Below are 16,401 nucleotides of genomic sequence, written 5' to 3'. Positions count from 1 at the left end.
CATGGACACAAAGATGCCAGCATGAACAAACCTTGCAAATCCAACCCACCTGAAGGAGTGCCTGTTTGCTTGCCCAGAGTCCCAGGACACTGTTTGCTTGCCATGCTAAGAGTTGTGCCTCCCAAAAGGAAGGTGCAGGGGGCATGTCACTTGTTGGAGCTTAGCTTGTGCTTAGCCATGTATCTATATACCTCTTGTGTCCCTACTACACCTTGAAACCTGTACCTTGCCTATGCACCCATCTGATTCATGCATTAAAGCTTTTGGCAGAAACTTGAGATGGGAGTTGGAGTTCTTCAGTGGCAGTGAGTTTTTCTGTGCACACAACCGCCAGTTCACTGGTTTCCATGCTACTTGAGTCAGCAGCAAAATGGAGCACTTTGTAAAATGTGTAGTTCAACAATTTCAAAGCACTCTAAAGTACGCCGTGCTCCAAGCCAGTGTCTTTCCATACCACCACCAATGTATATAAAAAGGCACAGCATCAAAATGACAGTAATCAGCTTCCTCCATTTCAGGAATGAAATTGTTCTGTATTGCCTCAGGCGCGCACATGTACACCTTGTTGTTGTTCTTGTTCACCGAGCACACAAAAAAATGGTCAAAATAAGATAGTCGCACATGTGCATCCCACACACCATCTCCATGTTTATATCCAGAAGTCATCAGAATGCAGCAAGTTTTCAAGAGATAATGGCTTGGATTCCAACTTGGTGTCTGCAAATGGAAAGCCTCCCACCATTCACAGGCAGCAAGGGATCATACCAGCAGATTGGGGTGGGGGAGCAAGAGAAGGCAATGCCAGTATGTCCCTGAATGCCAGCTGCTGTGAATCACCAATAGAGAGAGCACTGTTGCCCTCAGCTCCTGCTTGTGGACTTTCCCACAGGCCTTTGAATTCTTGACTTGAAGGGCCATTGGCCTGGTTCTGCAGGGCTCTTCTTATGCTTTCCTCTCATCCTCCCAAGTCACCTCTCATGCAGCTCAGGTCCCACAACCCCCCAAAGCAGAGTTTCATAGAGAGCAAGGGGTAGGAAAGGGAAAGGGGAGTTGCTGAGTCCCCTCTCCCCAGTACCATCACAACCATTCCAGTGGTGGGAATATCCCATGCGTGGAGTAGTGCTTGGGATGCTCCTGCCAGCAGAAGCCTAGTTAGGACCCAAGCTCTTGAACACCAAATTTATTCTTATTTTCTGCAACTGGCTAAGGGATTGTAAGCATCTGTCCAATAGGCAAAATACTATATGATGTTTAAGTCAGGTCCATGAGGTGTTTTCATGGACCTATTACAACACAACACAACACAACACACAACACAATATGGAAGGAGGTATCTTAACAAATTCCTGTAATACAAGGGGCCATAACTGAGTGGCAGAACATCTCTTCTACATGCAAAATGGCCCAGGTTCAATATCCAGCATATCTAGGTAGGGGTGGGAGAGACACCGTGTCTGAATCCTGTTGCCACTCGGTGTAGACAACACTGGGCTTGATGGACCAGTGGGTTTGACTCAGTATAAAGCAGCTTCTCAAGTTCCTAACTTCTCCTGAATGTGAAGTCATAGATGCTGTTCAAGGTTATGTGGTTATGGCTGACATCTACCCCCAGGTCATGCTCACATCTAGGGTTGGGCAGTATCTGGTTTTTCAACATCATGATACATCACCAGCTAAACATCGCAATTTACAAATACATCACGATGCCTGAAATAAGGATGGAGCTATGTAGAGGCATTGGCTGGCTTCATGGTTTTTCCTGCATGGTGATTTTTCTCAGTGCCTGCTCTTGGGATTCACTGCTCCTTGTGTTTGGCAGGGGAGAGCTGAGCCAGCAGTTAACAGGGGCTGCAGGAATCAGGAGAAGCATTGGCTTGCTTCACAGTTTTCCCACATTCTGATTTTTGCACAGCACACACCCACACACCCACACCATGATTCACAATATATTGCCAGGCCAAAAATTATGAAATCAATATCACTATATGGACATCAAACTGGTTTTGGACGTTACTGTATCTTGATATATAGCTCAGCCCTACTGACCACCACCACCCCTTCTTCTGCTTCTTTAGTTCAGCAGTGTGCAGAAATAATGCACAATACTGTCTTACAGCCCAATACCAAGTTGTGCAGCCAGCAGCAATACCAGAATCTCCCAATATGCTATACGGGCAGGCAAGTAGAAGCTGCATGTGTCATACAATGTGTATGTTGTGCATGAGTCCCTCATGTTTGCTTATATTAAAACCAAAACACATCTCTTCTGTTGAATGGTTTTAAGAGCCTCTTTCATTCGACTTTTGCAAAATGTGTAAACAGGACAGACTTTCCTTCCCTGTGTTGGAAAACTCAGCACAGTTCACCACACTGATCAGCTTCTGCCCCAAAGATGGTCCATTATAATACTGAGGAAACTGCTGAGCTGGAGGCCAGAGGGGTCCTAGGGACAAGGTCTCCCTCCTCCCACAATGCTCTCTCCCATAGCCAATGCTAGTAATCAGATAAACTAGGTCAGCACAAACCAACAAGGTGAGGCAGCTGCAGACTAAATGGGCAAAGGCTGCAACAAGCCAGATAGCTCGGAGGGCATATGCACAAGAGTTCAAATCTCTGGAGAACAGCTTCGTGCAGCACTAATCAATTTTTAAATGTGCTTACTTCCTCTCCCACCCCCCGTTTTTGTGTGTGACTGAGTTGAGACGAAGTATTTCGCACTAATTTTGTAACCGTTTTTAGCATCAAAAGGCACGCTCAACCTGTCAGCTGAATTGCAAGCACTTCAATTAAAATTTCCCTTTCCTGATTATTAAAGCTAATCAAAAAAAGTCCCTCCCTTCCTCCCTCACCTCCCCCCCACCCACTCAAATAGTTCCACCTAGGCACCCAAGCTTGCATTGTGCTTGCCAGTTTAAGGAAGCCTGTGGGGATCCCATGGGCTTGTCAGGAAAGGAAATCCTTCATAGCTGAAATGAAATATACAGAAGGTTCGTTGCTGAACTGCAGAGGCAGCCCTAGGCATCAGTGGAAGATGCAATAAGCTCAGCAGTGCTTTCTGGATGGCCCTTAACAGTTCGAGGGCAGAGAAGGATTATGTAGGAAGATCATCTCTCTCATCCCCCACTGCTACCGTGGCCCATATTCCCAGCCTGCCTGCTAGGGTGAGTCAAACTTCACAGTGGGTGAGAAAAGTGCCTCCACTGCCTGCTGTGAGGTGGGTGGCAAGCAGAGAGGGGCCTTCTCAGTGGTGGTGCCCCATTTTTTGAGAGCTCTCGTCAGAGAGGCCCACCTGACAACTATATTGCTGCCTGGCCAAGAACTATTTTCCCCAGGCTTTTAGCCTGGGACAGAAAGAGTTTTTAATGCTTGCTTTTCTTCTGCTTAACTTACGGTTGTTGCTGTTGTTTATTCTTTACCCTCTGGAGGGTAGGACTCGAACCAGTGGCTTCAAGTTACAAGAAGGGAAATTCCAACTAAACATCAGGAAAGACTTTTCTGACAGTAAGAGCTGTTTGACAGTGGAATGGTTTCCCTTGGGAGGTTGTGGACTCTTCTTCCTTGGAGGTTTTAAAGCACAGGTTGGAGGGCCATCTGTCATGTGTCTTTGTTTATTTCAGCTGCTCAATAGATGCTAGTGGGGAGTTGTCACTTATGGGGCAGCCACTCAACTATTTCCCTGGCTTTCCTGCCCCCAAACTGGGCCCTGGAGACAATTATAGTACAGTGGTACCTTGGTACTAGAACAAATCAGCTCCTGAACACCGCAAACCTGGAAGTGAGTGTTCCGGTTTGCGAATGTTTTTCAGAAGCTGAATGTCCAACATGGCTTCCAATTGAGTGCAGGAAGCTCCTGCAGCCAATCGGAAGCCGCGCCTTGGTTTTTGAAAGGTTTCGGGAGTCGAATGGATTCCCTGAACGGATTAAGTTCAAGAACCAATGTACCACTGTACTAGAGAGATTGGGCTGGATAAGACATGAGAGGGTGTGTGGTACGAAAAAAAAATTACCTCAGGCAATTGATCTCAGTTCTCACACCTGCTAGCCCTGTGGGACAGTAAGGTACAGGTTTCTCTCATAAGGACAATACTGGAAAACAAAAGTGGTGGGATGAACTGAACCCTGAGTACAGTTTCTCTACTTCAAAATAAATTTCAGCTGAGGTAGAGCAGAGCATACAGATTCTTCGATGGAGGGGATGTGCAGTTATGGAGGCTGTGACTCTTTGGGGTGGGCTGTAGTGCTTCAGTGATCAGCACCTCATAAAACTCATGCATTTGTCCAGTTGTAACATTTATAGAACTTATATTTTCCAACCTATAACTTAAATTAGGTTCTTATATTTTGCTTTCTATATTTTTACATTAGATTTATATATAGACACACCTCATCCATGAGACAAATCCTGCCCCCTCCCCCCCGAGTCCATAAAAATGGCAAAGCTACTCTCATACACTGGAATAGCTTGATACTGTCTTTAAAGAAAACAAAAAAACAACTGAATATCTCAAAGGTATAGGCAGACTACTTTACCAACACCCCCCCTCCCCAACGACCCTCAAAGGAATATGGTTCCTTTCAAATTCCACAAAGTGTAGTACCATGAAGTTGGAAAAATAAGGAAGTGGGAAAAGCATGGGAACATATTGATAACACACAACTCTAACAAGGTTTCCTATACCTCCTCTGTGGACCCCAGTTGCACTTTTGGGTCCTTTTCCTAAGTTCCCAACTCCCTCTTTAAGCATTATTTTGCTAGTCTCCAAAGAAATAAAAAGCACAACAACAACAATTGATTTCAGGATGCCAAGCACATGATTATGTTGAGAAAACTTCTGTGAAACAGCAATGCCTTTAGTTAAGGATTTGGTCCGTAAATATTCATTGTGCATAAAATATATTTAGAAGGGCTTTGAAACAGGACAAATCAAACAATGGTACTATCCAAGCAGGTGTATCCATTCTACATGTACAAAAGAAGTCAACACCACAACATATTTATTGATCTTTGGTTTGAATAAATTGCCTTTTTCTGATCTGGGCAATTCAATAGGAACAGATACAGTAACAGTCCACGTGTATGGTATGAACAAACGAACAGGTTAAATGGTCAAGTTACAGTGAACATTAACATTACAGTACTAAGAACATTCTATTGCCTAGTAAATTCAGCGTAATTGATATTGCTTCCCACCAGCTGAAGTGATAGCTTGCAGAGGCAAACTTATTGATGCAATTACTGCTATCCACAGTAGGCATTAACATTCATATAAATCCAGTATGGCTGGTGCTTAGCCAGCAACCCATTTCAGAGAAGACTGTAGAATCCAGCTCCTCCTAGAATATTTTGACGAATTATACAAAAAGCAAATCTTGAGTCACAGTGTTTACTACATTGGTATCAACACACACTGAATGGGATATAATTTCTATAGCACTTGCAGAGCACAGAGCAGTTTACAAGCCTTATTACAACTACCTCTTATCCTTTCCCACCATTATTAGTAAAGTGCTGCCTGACATGCAAAAATATAAAGCAGATTAATATATTGCTTTTATTTGCAGGCATAAAATATAGCAATAAGCAATACGATTTCTTTACACATGGTGTAAAAATTTGTAGGTTATAGAAGAGTCTCCTGGCCCCCACCTTTTGCATATACCTTCTTACTTGCTGCTGGTTTTGAAGTATAGCCTACCCTATGGATACTGGAAGATTACACAAACTGCATTGGGCAATGAACTGAGAGATGGACAAAGTATAGAAGAGACTTTTTTTCCCTTGAAGGGGGGGGGGGGCTTCCTTCAGTACAATCTTAATTTTATGGAGTTCCAGTTACAAACACTGCACTTTGATTTGTAGACTGATCCACTAAAAAGGTTTTTTATATAAATGAATAAATAAATAAATAAACAGGGAAGCTCATTTCTCATCTGAATTCTCCAACTGTGTGTGGGTTTTGAGAAAATAACAATTAGCCAAGAAGATAGAGATGTCTGTTGGTTATAAGAAGCTGAAGACTTAAACATGATTACTTTCAAGTAACACGGAGAGACTTTCTTCCAGTTACTGTATTTAGGACTTAAAGCTGGACTTAAAAATAGTGATTATCCAGTCTATTGGTTTATGTGTGCAATTTGTATTCTCTTACCTGTGAACAAAAAGTTAATTCTCATATTACTTTTTGGTTTTATCACACAACAGCCCAGAAAGGCTTCTAAGAAAGTTTTCTGCCATTCAGATGTGTTTGCATTGGATCAAGATTAAGTTGAAACCATACAGTATTAAGTTGATATCACACTATGATGAACATTTCATCTGCACATTGCAGCTTGCACATTGCAACTTGCCAAATTGCAGCTTGCCAAATTAAAGGATCATCCTTCTCTTCCCCTTGTCCGCTGTTCTGGGGGTGTGAGGAAGGAGGGGGGAAACTCCATTCTGCAAACAGAAGTCCTTGTTCAGGGCTTCCACTGACAAAGTTAGGTGACTCCTGCCTTAAATGTCTATCTTATCATTGCTACAATGTTCCAATTTACCACCCACTTCTAAAGAGATCACACAGCAAGGATGTCAAAGATGACATTATCCGACACACAGATGGATCAAATCTGTTTTCTAGCGCTCGAGAGAGTAGAATTCAAACCAATGGGTTCAAGTTGCAAGAAAAAAGGTTTAGGTGAAACATCACGAGAAACTTAACAGTGTTCAAAAGCAGAACACATTGCCTGATAAGGCAATAGATTCTTCTTCCTTAGAGCATTTTAAACAAGCTGGATGGTCAGGGATGCTTAAGTAATGGGTTTCTTGTAAGGATTAGATAGTTCTTGCTCTATGGTACTGAAAAATTTAAAGTATCTTTTCTATAGGTTCTGCATTTTACTAAAATAGAAAGTTTTTTTAAAAAAGACACTGGTTTCTAATGATCTCAGGTGTATAATTTTATGCTACCCCCAACATTTTTAGAAAATGAAGTTAATCTGCCTTGCAAGCTTAGTCACAGGCAAAAGTATAGTAGTATCATGAAGCAATGAAAGATTAATTCTGTATTTCACTGTTGCCAACATCCACCTCTCCCCCAGCAAGCTCTTATGTTTAAACAAATTATATGACAAGGAGAAATTGAGCTGGTAAAGTTTCTGCAAACATGGTGGTACAGTGATGAAGAAATAGATGCACCTGTTAAAAGCCAGAAAAGTTGCCCGTTCTAATTCTACTTGAAATTGTTGGGAAGTATCATAGCTTAACAAGCATTTAAAGACAACCTAAAAGCATCAACTGCATGGAAAGGGTTATTTATATAGTGTGTCACATCAGAGATTCAAGCAAAGGAAAGATCTATACCTTTAAACATAGATTATTTTTGAACTTGCATTTTTAAAAAATATAAATCCAATTTTTATGTATTTTTATCAAGACAGACCTGGGTTTCAGCCACTGTTGATAACCCCAATTATTACAATGCTTTTCTCCATACTGTTTCCTTCCTTCGCAATCTTTTTTCCATGCTTCATGTTCTCCAGCTCACATATACATATCGGAAGTGCAATAGCACAAATGGGCACGAGATCGCTCAGTATGCTCCAATCAGCATGTGGAAATCCTATGCAAGCAAGGTGTCCCATTCACTTTGATCGAGGCACTGGTGCACATTCCTTCACATACACAGAGCTACCCCCTCTCTATGAAACCTGAGTGCGAAAGCTCTGATATGCAGGCAAGTTGCATGGTGAAATCACTTGATGAGTACATTTATGTGCAGAAAAACAACATTCTCTGGGTGAACCATATCAGCACCACTGTAACCTAGATATTTTATTTATTTAGTCACAGCTGTTTTTCAGAAGGATGGTCAATGATGTAGAAGCCATCACAGGACACCAATATTTTTCAGGCAAAGTTTGATATAATGATTTGGATCCAAAAGTGCAGCTGTGCAAGCCAAAGTGATATCCCTCCATTTCTATTGCTGCAGTCTCCTGTACCATGATATTTGAGGATCTTGTGCCTCAAAAGTGGCTTTTCAGGCACAAGTGGTTGCAGTGGGGGTGAGAGATAAGAAAGCTCCATTGTGTGATTGTAGCTTTTCACTTGCTTGTGTTAGGATCCAAGCCATTATTAAAAAAAAATTGCTTCCTTCAGAATTCCATAAAGCCCTACTATCATTTAAACTAACTAAACTGCGTTAATTTTTTGGTTTTAAGGCCTCAGGCTGGATACCACACTTCAGAACAGAACAACTGTTTGGATTCTGATTTTTTCCTTCTCCTTAAACAAATAAACATTGCCTTTGCAATGTTCAGATGTGAGTTGTGCAAAGCTTACGTACACATGCACTTTTCATACAAAGAGTCAAAGTGAAGTATTCTAGTAACACGGTATTCTAGTAACACAGAGTCTACACAGCATCACTGACAACGTGTTAGCCTGCCAGGGCACTTCATAAAAAGGTTTCAAGTCTTAGTGAGAACAAGCAAATGTGTGGGGTCCTGGAGAGAAGGATGCACCCATTTTGCTCCTCTTCCAGTCCCGCGGCTGTGAGCTAAGCCATAGTTAGGGTTTAGCATTACACATGAACCTGGGCTAGTGGTTTATCTCCTCCAGACAAATCATGAATAAAACTCGGCTACATCTTGTGTTAAACCACAAGCCTGGATTTGGATGTGACGCTAAGCCAAACTATATTTTAGTTCACAGCAAAATGGAAGCACCAGGACCGGAGGAGAAAAGCAGTCAGAATCTTGTCTCCAGGAACCCGCACATTTCCACTAAGTCATTGTTTGTCAAAGCATTACATGCAAGCCAGGTCTAGGAATGAAACACTTGAGTACTTTACACAAATACCTTGCCTACCTATAAAAAGCTGGTCAGGTTTATAATTACTAGCAGAATGAGATGTACAAGAGATTTTTAAATCAGTTTTACTACCATTCACCGTTGTTTTGTACAGTTCTTTCTGTGGTTCTTAATCTTAAGCTTTGGTGTTTTCAGACCTGCAGTCTTTTAAATGCACCCTGCTAATGGGAATGAATTCCAATTTTTGATGGTAGACATTCATCTTTCTCTTCTCTCTCTCTCTAAGTACAAGTGATGAAACTACTGGTATGGCTCCCTTTAGGTCAGGGTGTGACTCTCTTATGGTCAATAAGCCACCAGTTGGACTCATTCTTTTAACTACTCTACACCAGCATAATCACCTTTGAGATACAGTATTTATAATCCTAACAGCATTATCTGTCTGAATAAAGTGCATAAACACCAGCAGTGAAGGTGACAATGTACCGTTTTAGGCCTTAACTAAGTACTCTTCTCAAATGGTGTAATGTTACAAGTCCCTGACATTCCAGGCCAAGTTACAACAGGCTGGAGCTGAAGTAGAAAAGCAAAAGTGTGTAGAAGCTAAGGCAGAGAAATGAAGCCTCCATATTATGTGATCAACCAACAAGGGACAGGTGTCTCCATCATGCCTTAATTATGAACCTCTTGGGGGCATGTGGATGACAAGTCTGATGCCACAAGGCAATTCTCAGGTTTCTATGTGCTGTGTCTATGCGCACACGCACAGAGAGAACCAAGGCTTGTATAATGAATTAAGTTTAAGGTCCAATAAAAGCGGTACAATGAAGAGACAATCAGTTTAGAAGGTGAGCCTGGCATTTGGGAAATACTGCCTTTTTGGTTAGGCAGAAGTATCTAAGGCAAATTGTCCAGAAGTTCCCGTTTTCAAGTTTACACTAGTAGAGGGAACTGTTAAGATTATTGTGAATTGCTGTTTCTCATGCTACAGTAAGAAATCCTTCCACCTTATCTATATGAATGCCCAGTTCAGTTCCTGAAACAAAAACAAGCAAAATGCTAGAAAAATCAGTTTTACGAACAACTGCTGTTTCTATCTTTCCAACTGAACATTGTCAACCGACATAGAATATACAGACAAGTAAATGAAAAGCTTTAGCTGGAGTTTCTTCACCTGGGTTAGCAAAGTTTCTTAACATAGTCCCAACAGCTACTGCGACAGTTGAACACTTAGGACGGGGCATAGCAATTACTGCACGAGTGTGATACAGTGATCCATGGTGCTGTCATGAGCTAACTCTGCATATTGCACTTGGTACCATATTCTAGGGTGCTAATAGTCTGGTGACAGCAGCTACTGCTATACAGTATTATATGTGCCATAGCAAAAAGGTGGCCACAACAGTGCAACGTACACTGGAACCATCTAGAATCTGCATCCATTATAACAAGATTGTAACAGCCAGGCAGGGCAGGTGGCTCACTGAAAATTACAAAATCTGATACAATTCTAGAGCAGAGGGTAACCAACTCGGTATCCTCAATATGTTGTTGGGACTCCTAACTCCCATAGTCCCTGATCACTGGCCATGCTGCTAGGACTAACGGGAGATGGAGTCTAATAATATCTGGAGAGCATCTCACTGGCTACTCCTGAACTACAGTGCTTTCATTGACATTGCAGCTATGATTACTTATAATTAAAGGCATTGATGAATCTTTTCACAGCATAACCCTTATTAATTCTCCCAAGCTTGTCTGTCCTGCAGTACACATCCATAGGGAAATTTCAATATTTTCACCTATTGTGATCTATTAACTATACACACATAGTAAAATAAGTTTAGGAGACTTTGATTAGTGTCAACCTTTCTTGTGAATCCAATGAAATCTGTCTTAATTTCAGAACAGTAAAACCCAAATGGATCTAAGTGGATAAATATTAGCACCAATACGTCCAAGGAGTCATATGGCCATTTATTATTTTTTAAAAGACTATTAAGACTGAAACAATATATTTACTTTTACAATATGAAAATTCTTTAGGACTTCCTGACACATTACATTATAGGATACAGTGCCTCACATATGCTGTGGAAGCCTCAGCATATTATACCACTTTGCATAGTTCTAATACATGAATGTGCAGGAGTGAGGTACATGTAGTCTTGCAGTCTTATGACTTACTGCTCTTCCATTATAACCACTAAAAGATGCGTTTCAAGTATGTGAGTGCTCAAAGAGTGAAATGCTTTTAACGTCTGACAACTGCACACTCCTGAACATTCATACATTAAGTAACCAAGTGACACAATATTGCAATACAATACCCTTACTGTAATATGTAAACAAGTCCTTTAGCACAAATGCTTGCTGAGTCCATGCATTTTATTTACAATAAACTCTTTTGAAACAGCTTCCTTTACTGTAATATACAGTATTTCTTTGTCCTGTTGGATGACTTTGCTCTTCAGTAGAAAAGTCACCCATGTTTTTGCCAACAGGATAACTTCTCCAACCCCCTTATATGGCTCAGTTGAACGTTCCATTTTCTATGCAGTGACTATTAACCCTAGTACCTTAACACCACTAAGATCAGCCAATCAATGACTGAATAACACAGTGTTTTCAGGGCAGCACGAAGTTCACCAAAACAGAAGGTACTTCCGACATATTTCAAAGCAGTCCAAAAACAATTCAGCAGTTACCTACAATTTTAGGTAACAAAGTTACAAACTCGTTTGCGATTTCCAACATTACCCAACAATTGCCCGGAACATGGAGAAAGCATTTATGAAAAAGACTTTGTCGTGTTATTTCTTCCATTTTTTCTTCAGTCTCCTTTGGGCACATGGGCTTCCTAGCTTTGAACTTGTTAGGTCATGCCACTGTTAGGTATTGATGATAGAACAGCCCAAAAAGGCTTGTGGAAAAGAGACAAGCAGCAATCCACCAAGTGAGAAAGGACAGAAGTCCTCTGAATAAAAGTGGAGTGAAAATGTTCTTCAGGCTAGCCAGTGCCATTGTTAGCTGTATTACAGTTACCTTCACCTTTCCATCATCAGATGAAGATTCAGAGTTTACTGAATTGCTCAGTGGACTGCTCTCCACTGGTAAATCTGAAGTAGCTTCTGGATAAATGCCCCAGGAATAGTTACCTACAGGAGGAAAGTAAGACAGATGTTAAGGGTTATAGTCTCTCTGATCATTTTTAATTATATGTCCATAAGCAAGGATATGACTAGTGCTCATGGTGTAAAGAGCTGAAGCAGTTTCTAGAAGGTAATAAAATGGAAGCCACCTGAATCCCAAGAGGCACAAAGCAGCTTTGCTCAATACAAACTTAATTTCCTTTTTTCGTGCTCTCAGCAACAGATGAAACAGGAATTTGCACATCTCCCCTGAAGTCAAATGTGCAAGCTCCAAAATCACAAGTTATACTTTCTTCTTGTTTTTAGTGTGCAAAGCCTGAGCTTGGAAATATAAAATTAAGTTTAGGACAGCATACACCGATTCAGAAATTAAGAATACATGACTTGGGAAGGGGAAAACCTCTGCACTAGCTACCCATCTAATATGAAGCCACGTTCAAGGTCCTTGTATTAATTTATAAAACCCTGAACAACTTAGGTCCAAGGTACCTCAAGAGAACTGCCTAAACCCCTATATCCCAGCTCAATCACTGAGATCGTCTGCAGAAATGTTGTTGGTTGTTCCTTGAGCTGGAAAGGCTCATTTGACAAGAAACCAAGCCTTTAGTGTCATCAACTCATTATTGTGCAACACTCTACCAATAGAGGCGCCTTCTGTTTCAACTTTTAAATGCCTGCTGAAAACCTTTCCATTCAGGAAATTAAGAATTCCACAATAGTTAACTGATTTCTGATTTTAACTTTTTAGTACAGTTTTTACTGTGTGGTTTTATATACTATTATTATAAACCACTCTGATTTTTTTTATGAATAGTGACGTAAAAGTATTTTTTTAAATAAATAACAGAGAGAAGACTAATACAGAAATGCTGCTTCTCTGTCCTACAGTTTTACAAGTAATGACCAAAACATCTGCTCACCTTATTCCCAACTCTAGTTCCCAATGAAAATTATTTTGTATTGAACAAACTTTGTGTCTCTAACAACTGATTTATACCTTCTAGCAAGAACAGCACTTATTGGTGGGAGGCAGTGGGAGTGTAATATGTTATGCCCAACAAGCGCATTTTGAATCTCATGGACAGAAAGCACAAATACATGTGTGCCCTTCACAAAAATATAACTATTCTACAGTTTTATGAATATGGGACGCGGGTGGCACTGTGGGTAAAACCCTCAGTGCCTAGGACTTGCCGATCGCATGGTCGGTGGTTCGAATCCCCGCGGCGGGGTGCGCTCCCGTCGTTCAGTCCCAGCGCCTGCCAACCTAGCAGTTCGAAAGCACCTCTGGGTGCAAGTAGATAAATAGGGACCGCTTACCAGCGGGAAAGGTAAACGGCGTTCCGTGTGCTGCGCTGGCTCGCCAGATGCAGCTTGCCACGCTGGCCACATGACCCAGAAATGTCTGTGGACAGCGCTGGCTCCCGGCCTCTAGAGTGAGATGAGCGCACAACCCTAGAGTCTGTCAAGACTGGCCCGTACGGGCAGGGGTACCTTTACCTTTACCTTACAGTTTTATGCAAAACCACTGATACATTCAGTTCTTCAGCTGTTGTTGAGCAAGAACTGTCCTAATTGCAAGCTGTCTTATATATGCACATCCTGCCAGTTATTCCTGGATTTGCAACAGAGATAAGAGCTACGTACACAGAAGCATGCAGGAATGCTTGTCAAGCAGTTGTGCCTCAACATCTTGGCTTGCCATTTCTTCCCAGAATACTTAACAAAATAATACCATTTTAGAAAACAGCATTACTTAGCAGATTCTTTTCTCTATTGGATACATCTTACCTAAAGTTTTCAGCAGCAGAGTCATGTGAAGCAGCATAACCAGAGGCGCCACATACTGAAGTGCAATTATACAAAGGTAATAAAACACTCTGGCCACCTAAGTTAACAAAAATATTGAGTAACTCAGTGCACAAGCCAATGCAGTATGACTATCACATATCAAGCAATTAAGCACAGTTGTTGGTACTATCAAATAGTCTAGAAGCAGTTTATTTTGTACAATTTATCTATCACTTAACAGAAAAACCTTCTGAACAGTTTACAAGAAAGAATGCAGTAACAAAATCACAAGCTGAAATCTAAAGCATACATAGTATCAAAATAGAGTAAAAGACTAAATCACAACACTGAACAGAACAATTTGAAAACCCATGCAATTTTAATAGTGATCCCTTTGAAATCTGTTTGCTGTTTCTGTCCTAAACACTCCCTAAAAGCAAGTATATAGTTTACATTAGGATTAGATTTACCATTCAGGTACTCGTCTGGTTAAAGTAGTATTACCCCTTGAAAATCAAAGGGACTCCCACTACCATAGCACTAAACTATTTCTCCAAGGCAAAAAAACATAGATCTGCTGATTGCAACTTTCATTGTCTTTTAGCCTTCAATCAAAACAGCCGTTTTCATTGATAACCACTGTTTCCCTCCTATAATGTCATGAATTGCTCTATCAACTAACCATTAGAATTGCAGTAATATCCTTCAGAACTAATGAAAAGCAAGAAGTAATTATTGCCAGAAAATATTATGTTTAAATGTCCCTAAAGTCACAGTACCATGATTCCAGATAACATTTCAGGTTGACTATAAATACAAGATGAGACAGTACTGTACTCATGAATTTGTATATATATAATATATCATGAGTCTAAATATATCATTAGTTACTTCATTTGTTTTATACACACTATTATTCTTTCAGGCAGGCTTACCATTTTCTGTAGTTCAACTGTACTTATTCTGCCAACTTCCTTTTTCATTTGATCCACACATTTCTGTGCTAAATTAAGATAGGCTTGGAGATGACTACGCATCATGGCTAACCTCAAAGCACACAGGAGAATTATAATCCACAACCTGAGAGTATCAAATGTTGCTTCTGACATTCTGTAGATTAGAGAGAAAGGAATGCAGTGATTTTCCAAAGGACATCCTACACTGTACCAAGCACATATTTTCCATTTTGTACAAGACTGCTGGAGTGCTGAAAGAAACAATTCCACTACAGAGTGAAAACATTCAAATGTCAATGGAATATACAGAGATGTTGATGGTCACAAGCCTTTAGGAGAGGGAGTGTAGAAAATCTCTTATTATTACTACTTTATAGTTAGCATTCCTATCTCAGAGATTTTTAGATACTGGGTGCAATATGTACTCAAGTAAATAAATGAGTCTTGACACACTTGTCTTTCTTTTCCCTCGTCAAAGAGAAGGACAAAAATATGTTCAGTGTATTTTTACAGGGAGGGATGCAACAGAAGATAATTAATACTGACTTTTTAATTTATGCAGTTTACTGGACAGGATATTTGGTCTTTTTACTGCTTTGGGCTTTGTATTGCAGTCTCATTCTCATTCTATCTCATGCCACAGTTCTATTAAATGTCAAGCAATTACAAGAAATCTTCCAAATTGTTCTGTATGCTGTTCATGCTAAAAAAAATCCTACCCAAGCCCAGAACTCGTTTCATTGTTATAGAGAGCTAGACAAGCTATAAAATGGTGCCATTTATACAAGCAAGTTCTTAAGTTATTATTAAACACTTCCTCCCCACCTCCCAGTGACAGTTATGAAATTAAATATAAACATTTTTATGAAGTGGCAAAGCAAGATTTGCTTGAAGGAGCCAGGAGGACAGGCACCAAATATAGACCCTTGCCATCTGTATTTACCAAAGAATTCATAGCAGATGTGTAAGAACATTGCATATTAAAATATAACAATTTTTGTGCACGCAGTGGTTATAGCTAACTTTCAGAAGTTTCTCCCCAATGCCTAAAGATCAATAGATCCTTTGCATTACAGTTTCTCGGTGATTTACATAAGCAGCTGCCTCCTTTGCAGTTATATAGGGAATATAGTGGTATTAATAGTTGAGATCTCTGTAGACCAAGGAGTAGGTTCTGTTTGATAACATTAACCAATGCCTTTTCTTGATTCCAGTGGCTGCCTTTCTCTATGTTACTACCATCAAAGTTAAACCATTAGAAGAGAATGAATAACAAGAGAATGAATGAATAACAAGCTACCATAATATATGTTATCTTCCTTGGTACTAAAAAAGAACAAAATTCCAAGTATTAAAGCTGGGGCAATTGTTAAGTTGTCCTCTTTCCACTCAATAGAGCTATAATGGTTTAGAAAGTAAAAAAAAATAAAAGTAAAGGAGCCCTGGACGGTTAAGTGTACTATGGAATGCAGCACTTATCTCTGCTTTCAGTCCGAGGCAGATGGCATTTGTCTGCAGACAGCTTTTCCGGGTCATGTGCCCAGCATAACTAAATGGCTTCTGGACACTGTGACAAGTGCCAGAGCGCATGGAAATGCTGTTTACCTTCATGCCGCAGTGGCACCTATTTACCTGCTTGTGCTGGTATGCTTTTGAACTGCTAGGTTGACAGGAGCTTTAACAAAGCAATGGGAGCTCACCTCGTCAC

At 40.5% G+C, this 16,401-nt stretch overlaps 1 protein-coding gene across 1 annotated transcript in view; it reads right to left on the bottom strand.

Annotated features, from left to right (window-relative positions):
* Positions 1 to 4,978: 4,978 nt before the first annotated feature.
* Positions 4,979 to 16,401, bottom strand: part of TMEM161B (transmembrane protein 161B) — a 32,482-nt gene continuing 21,059 nt past the window's right edge. The window contains exons 10-12 of the mRNA XM_083404114.1: positions 14,673 to 14,847; positions 13,738 to 13,834; positions 4,979 to 11,952 (exon numbers count right to left, since the gene is read on the bottom strand). Of these exons, the coding sequence (XP_083260240.1) occupies positions 11,675 to 11,952; positions 13,738 to 13,834; positions 14,673 to 14,847 (550 nt within the window). The 3' untranslated portion in view covers positions 4,979 to 11,674. The remainder of the gene's footprint in view (positions 11,953 to 13,737; positions 13,835 to 14,672; positions 14,848 to 16,401) is intronic.

The sequence above is a fragment of the Podarcis tiliguerta genome, assembly GCF_965153285.1.
Source record: "Podarcis tiliguerta genome assembly, chromosome: 11".
Lineage (NCBI taxonomy): Eukaryota > Metazoa > Chordata > Lepidosauria > Squamata > Lacertidae > Podarcis > Podarcis tiliguerta.
This window is presented reverse-complemented; position numbering and strand designations above follow the sequence as displayed.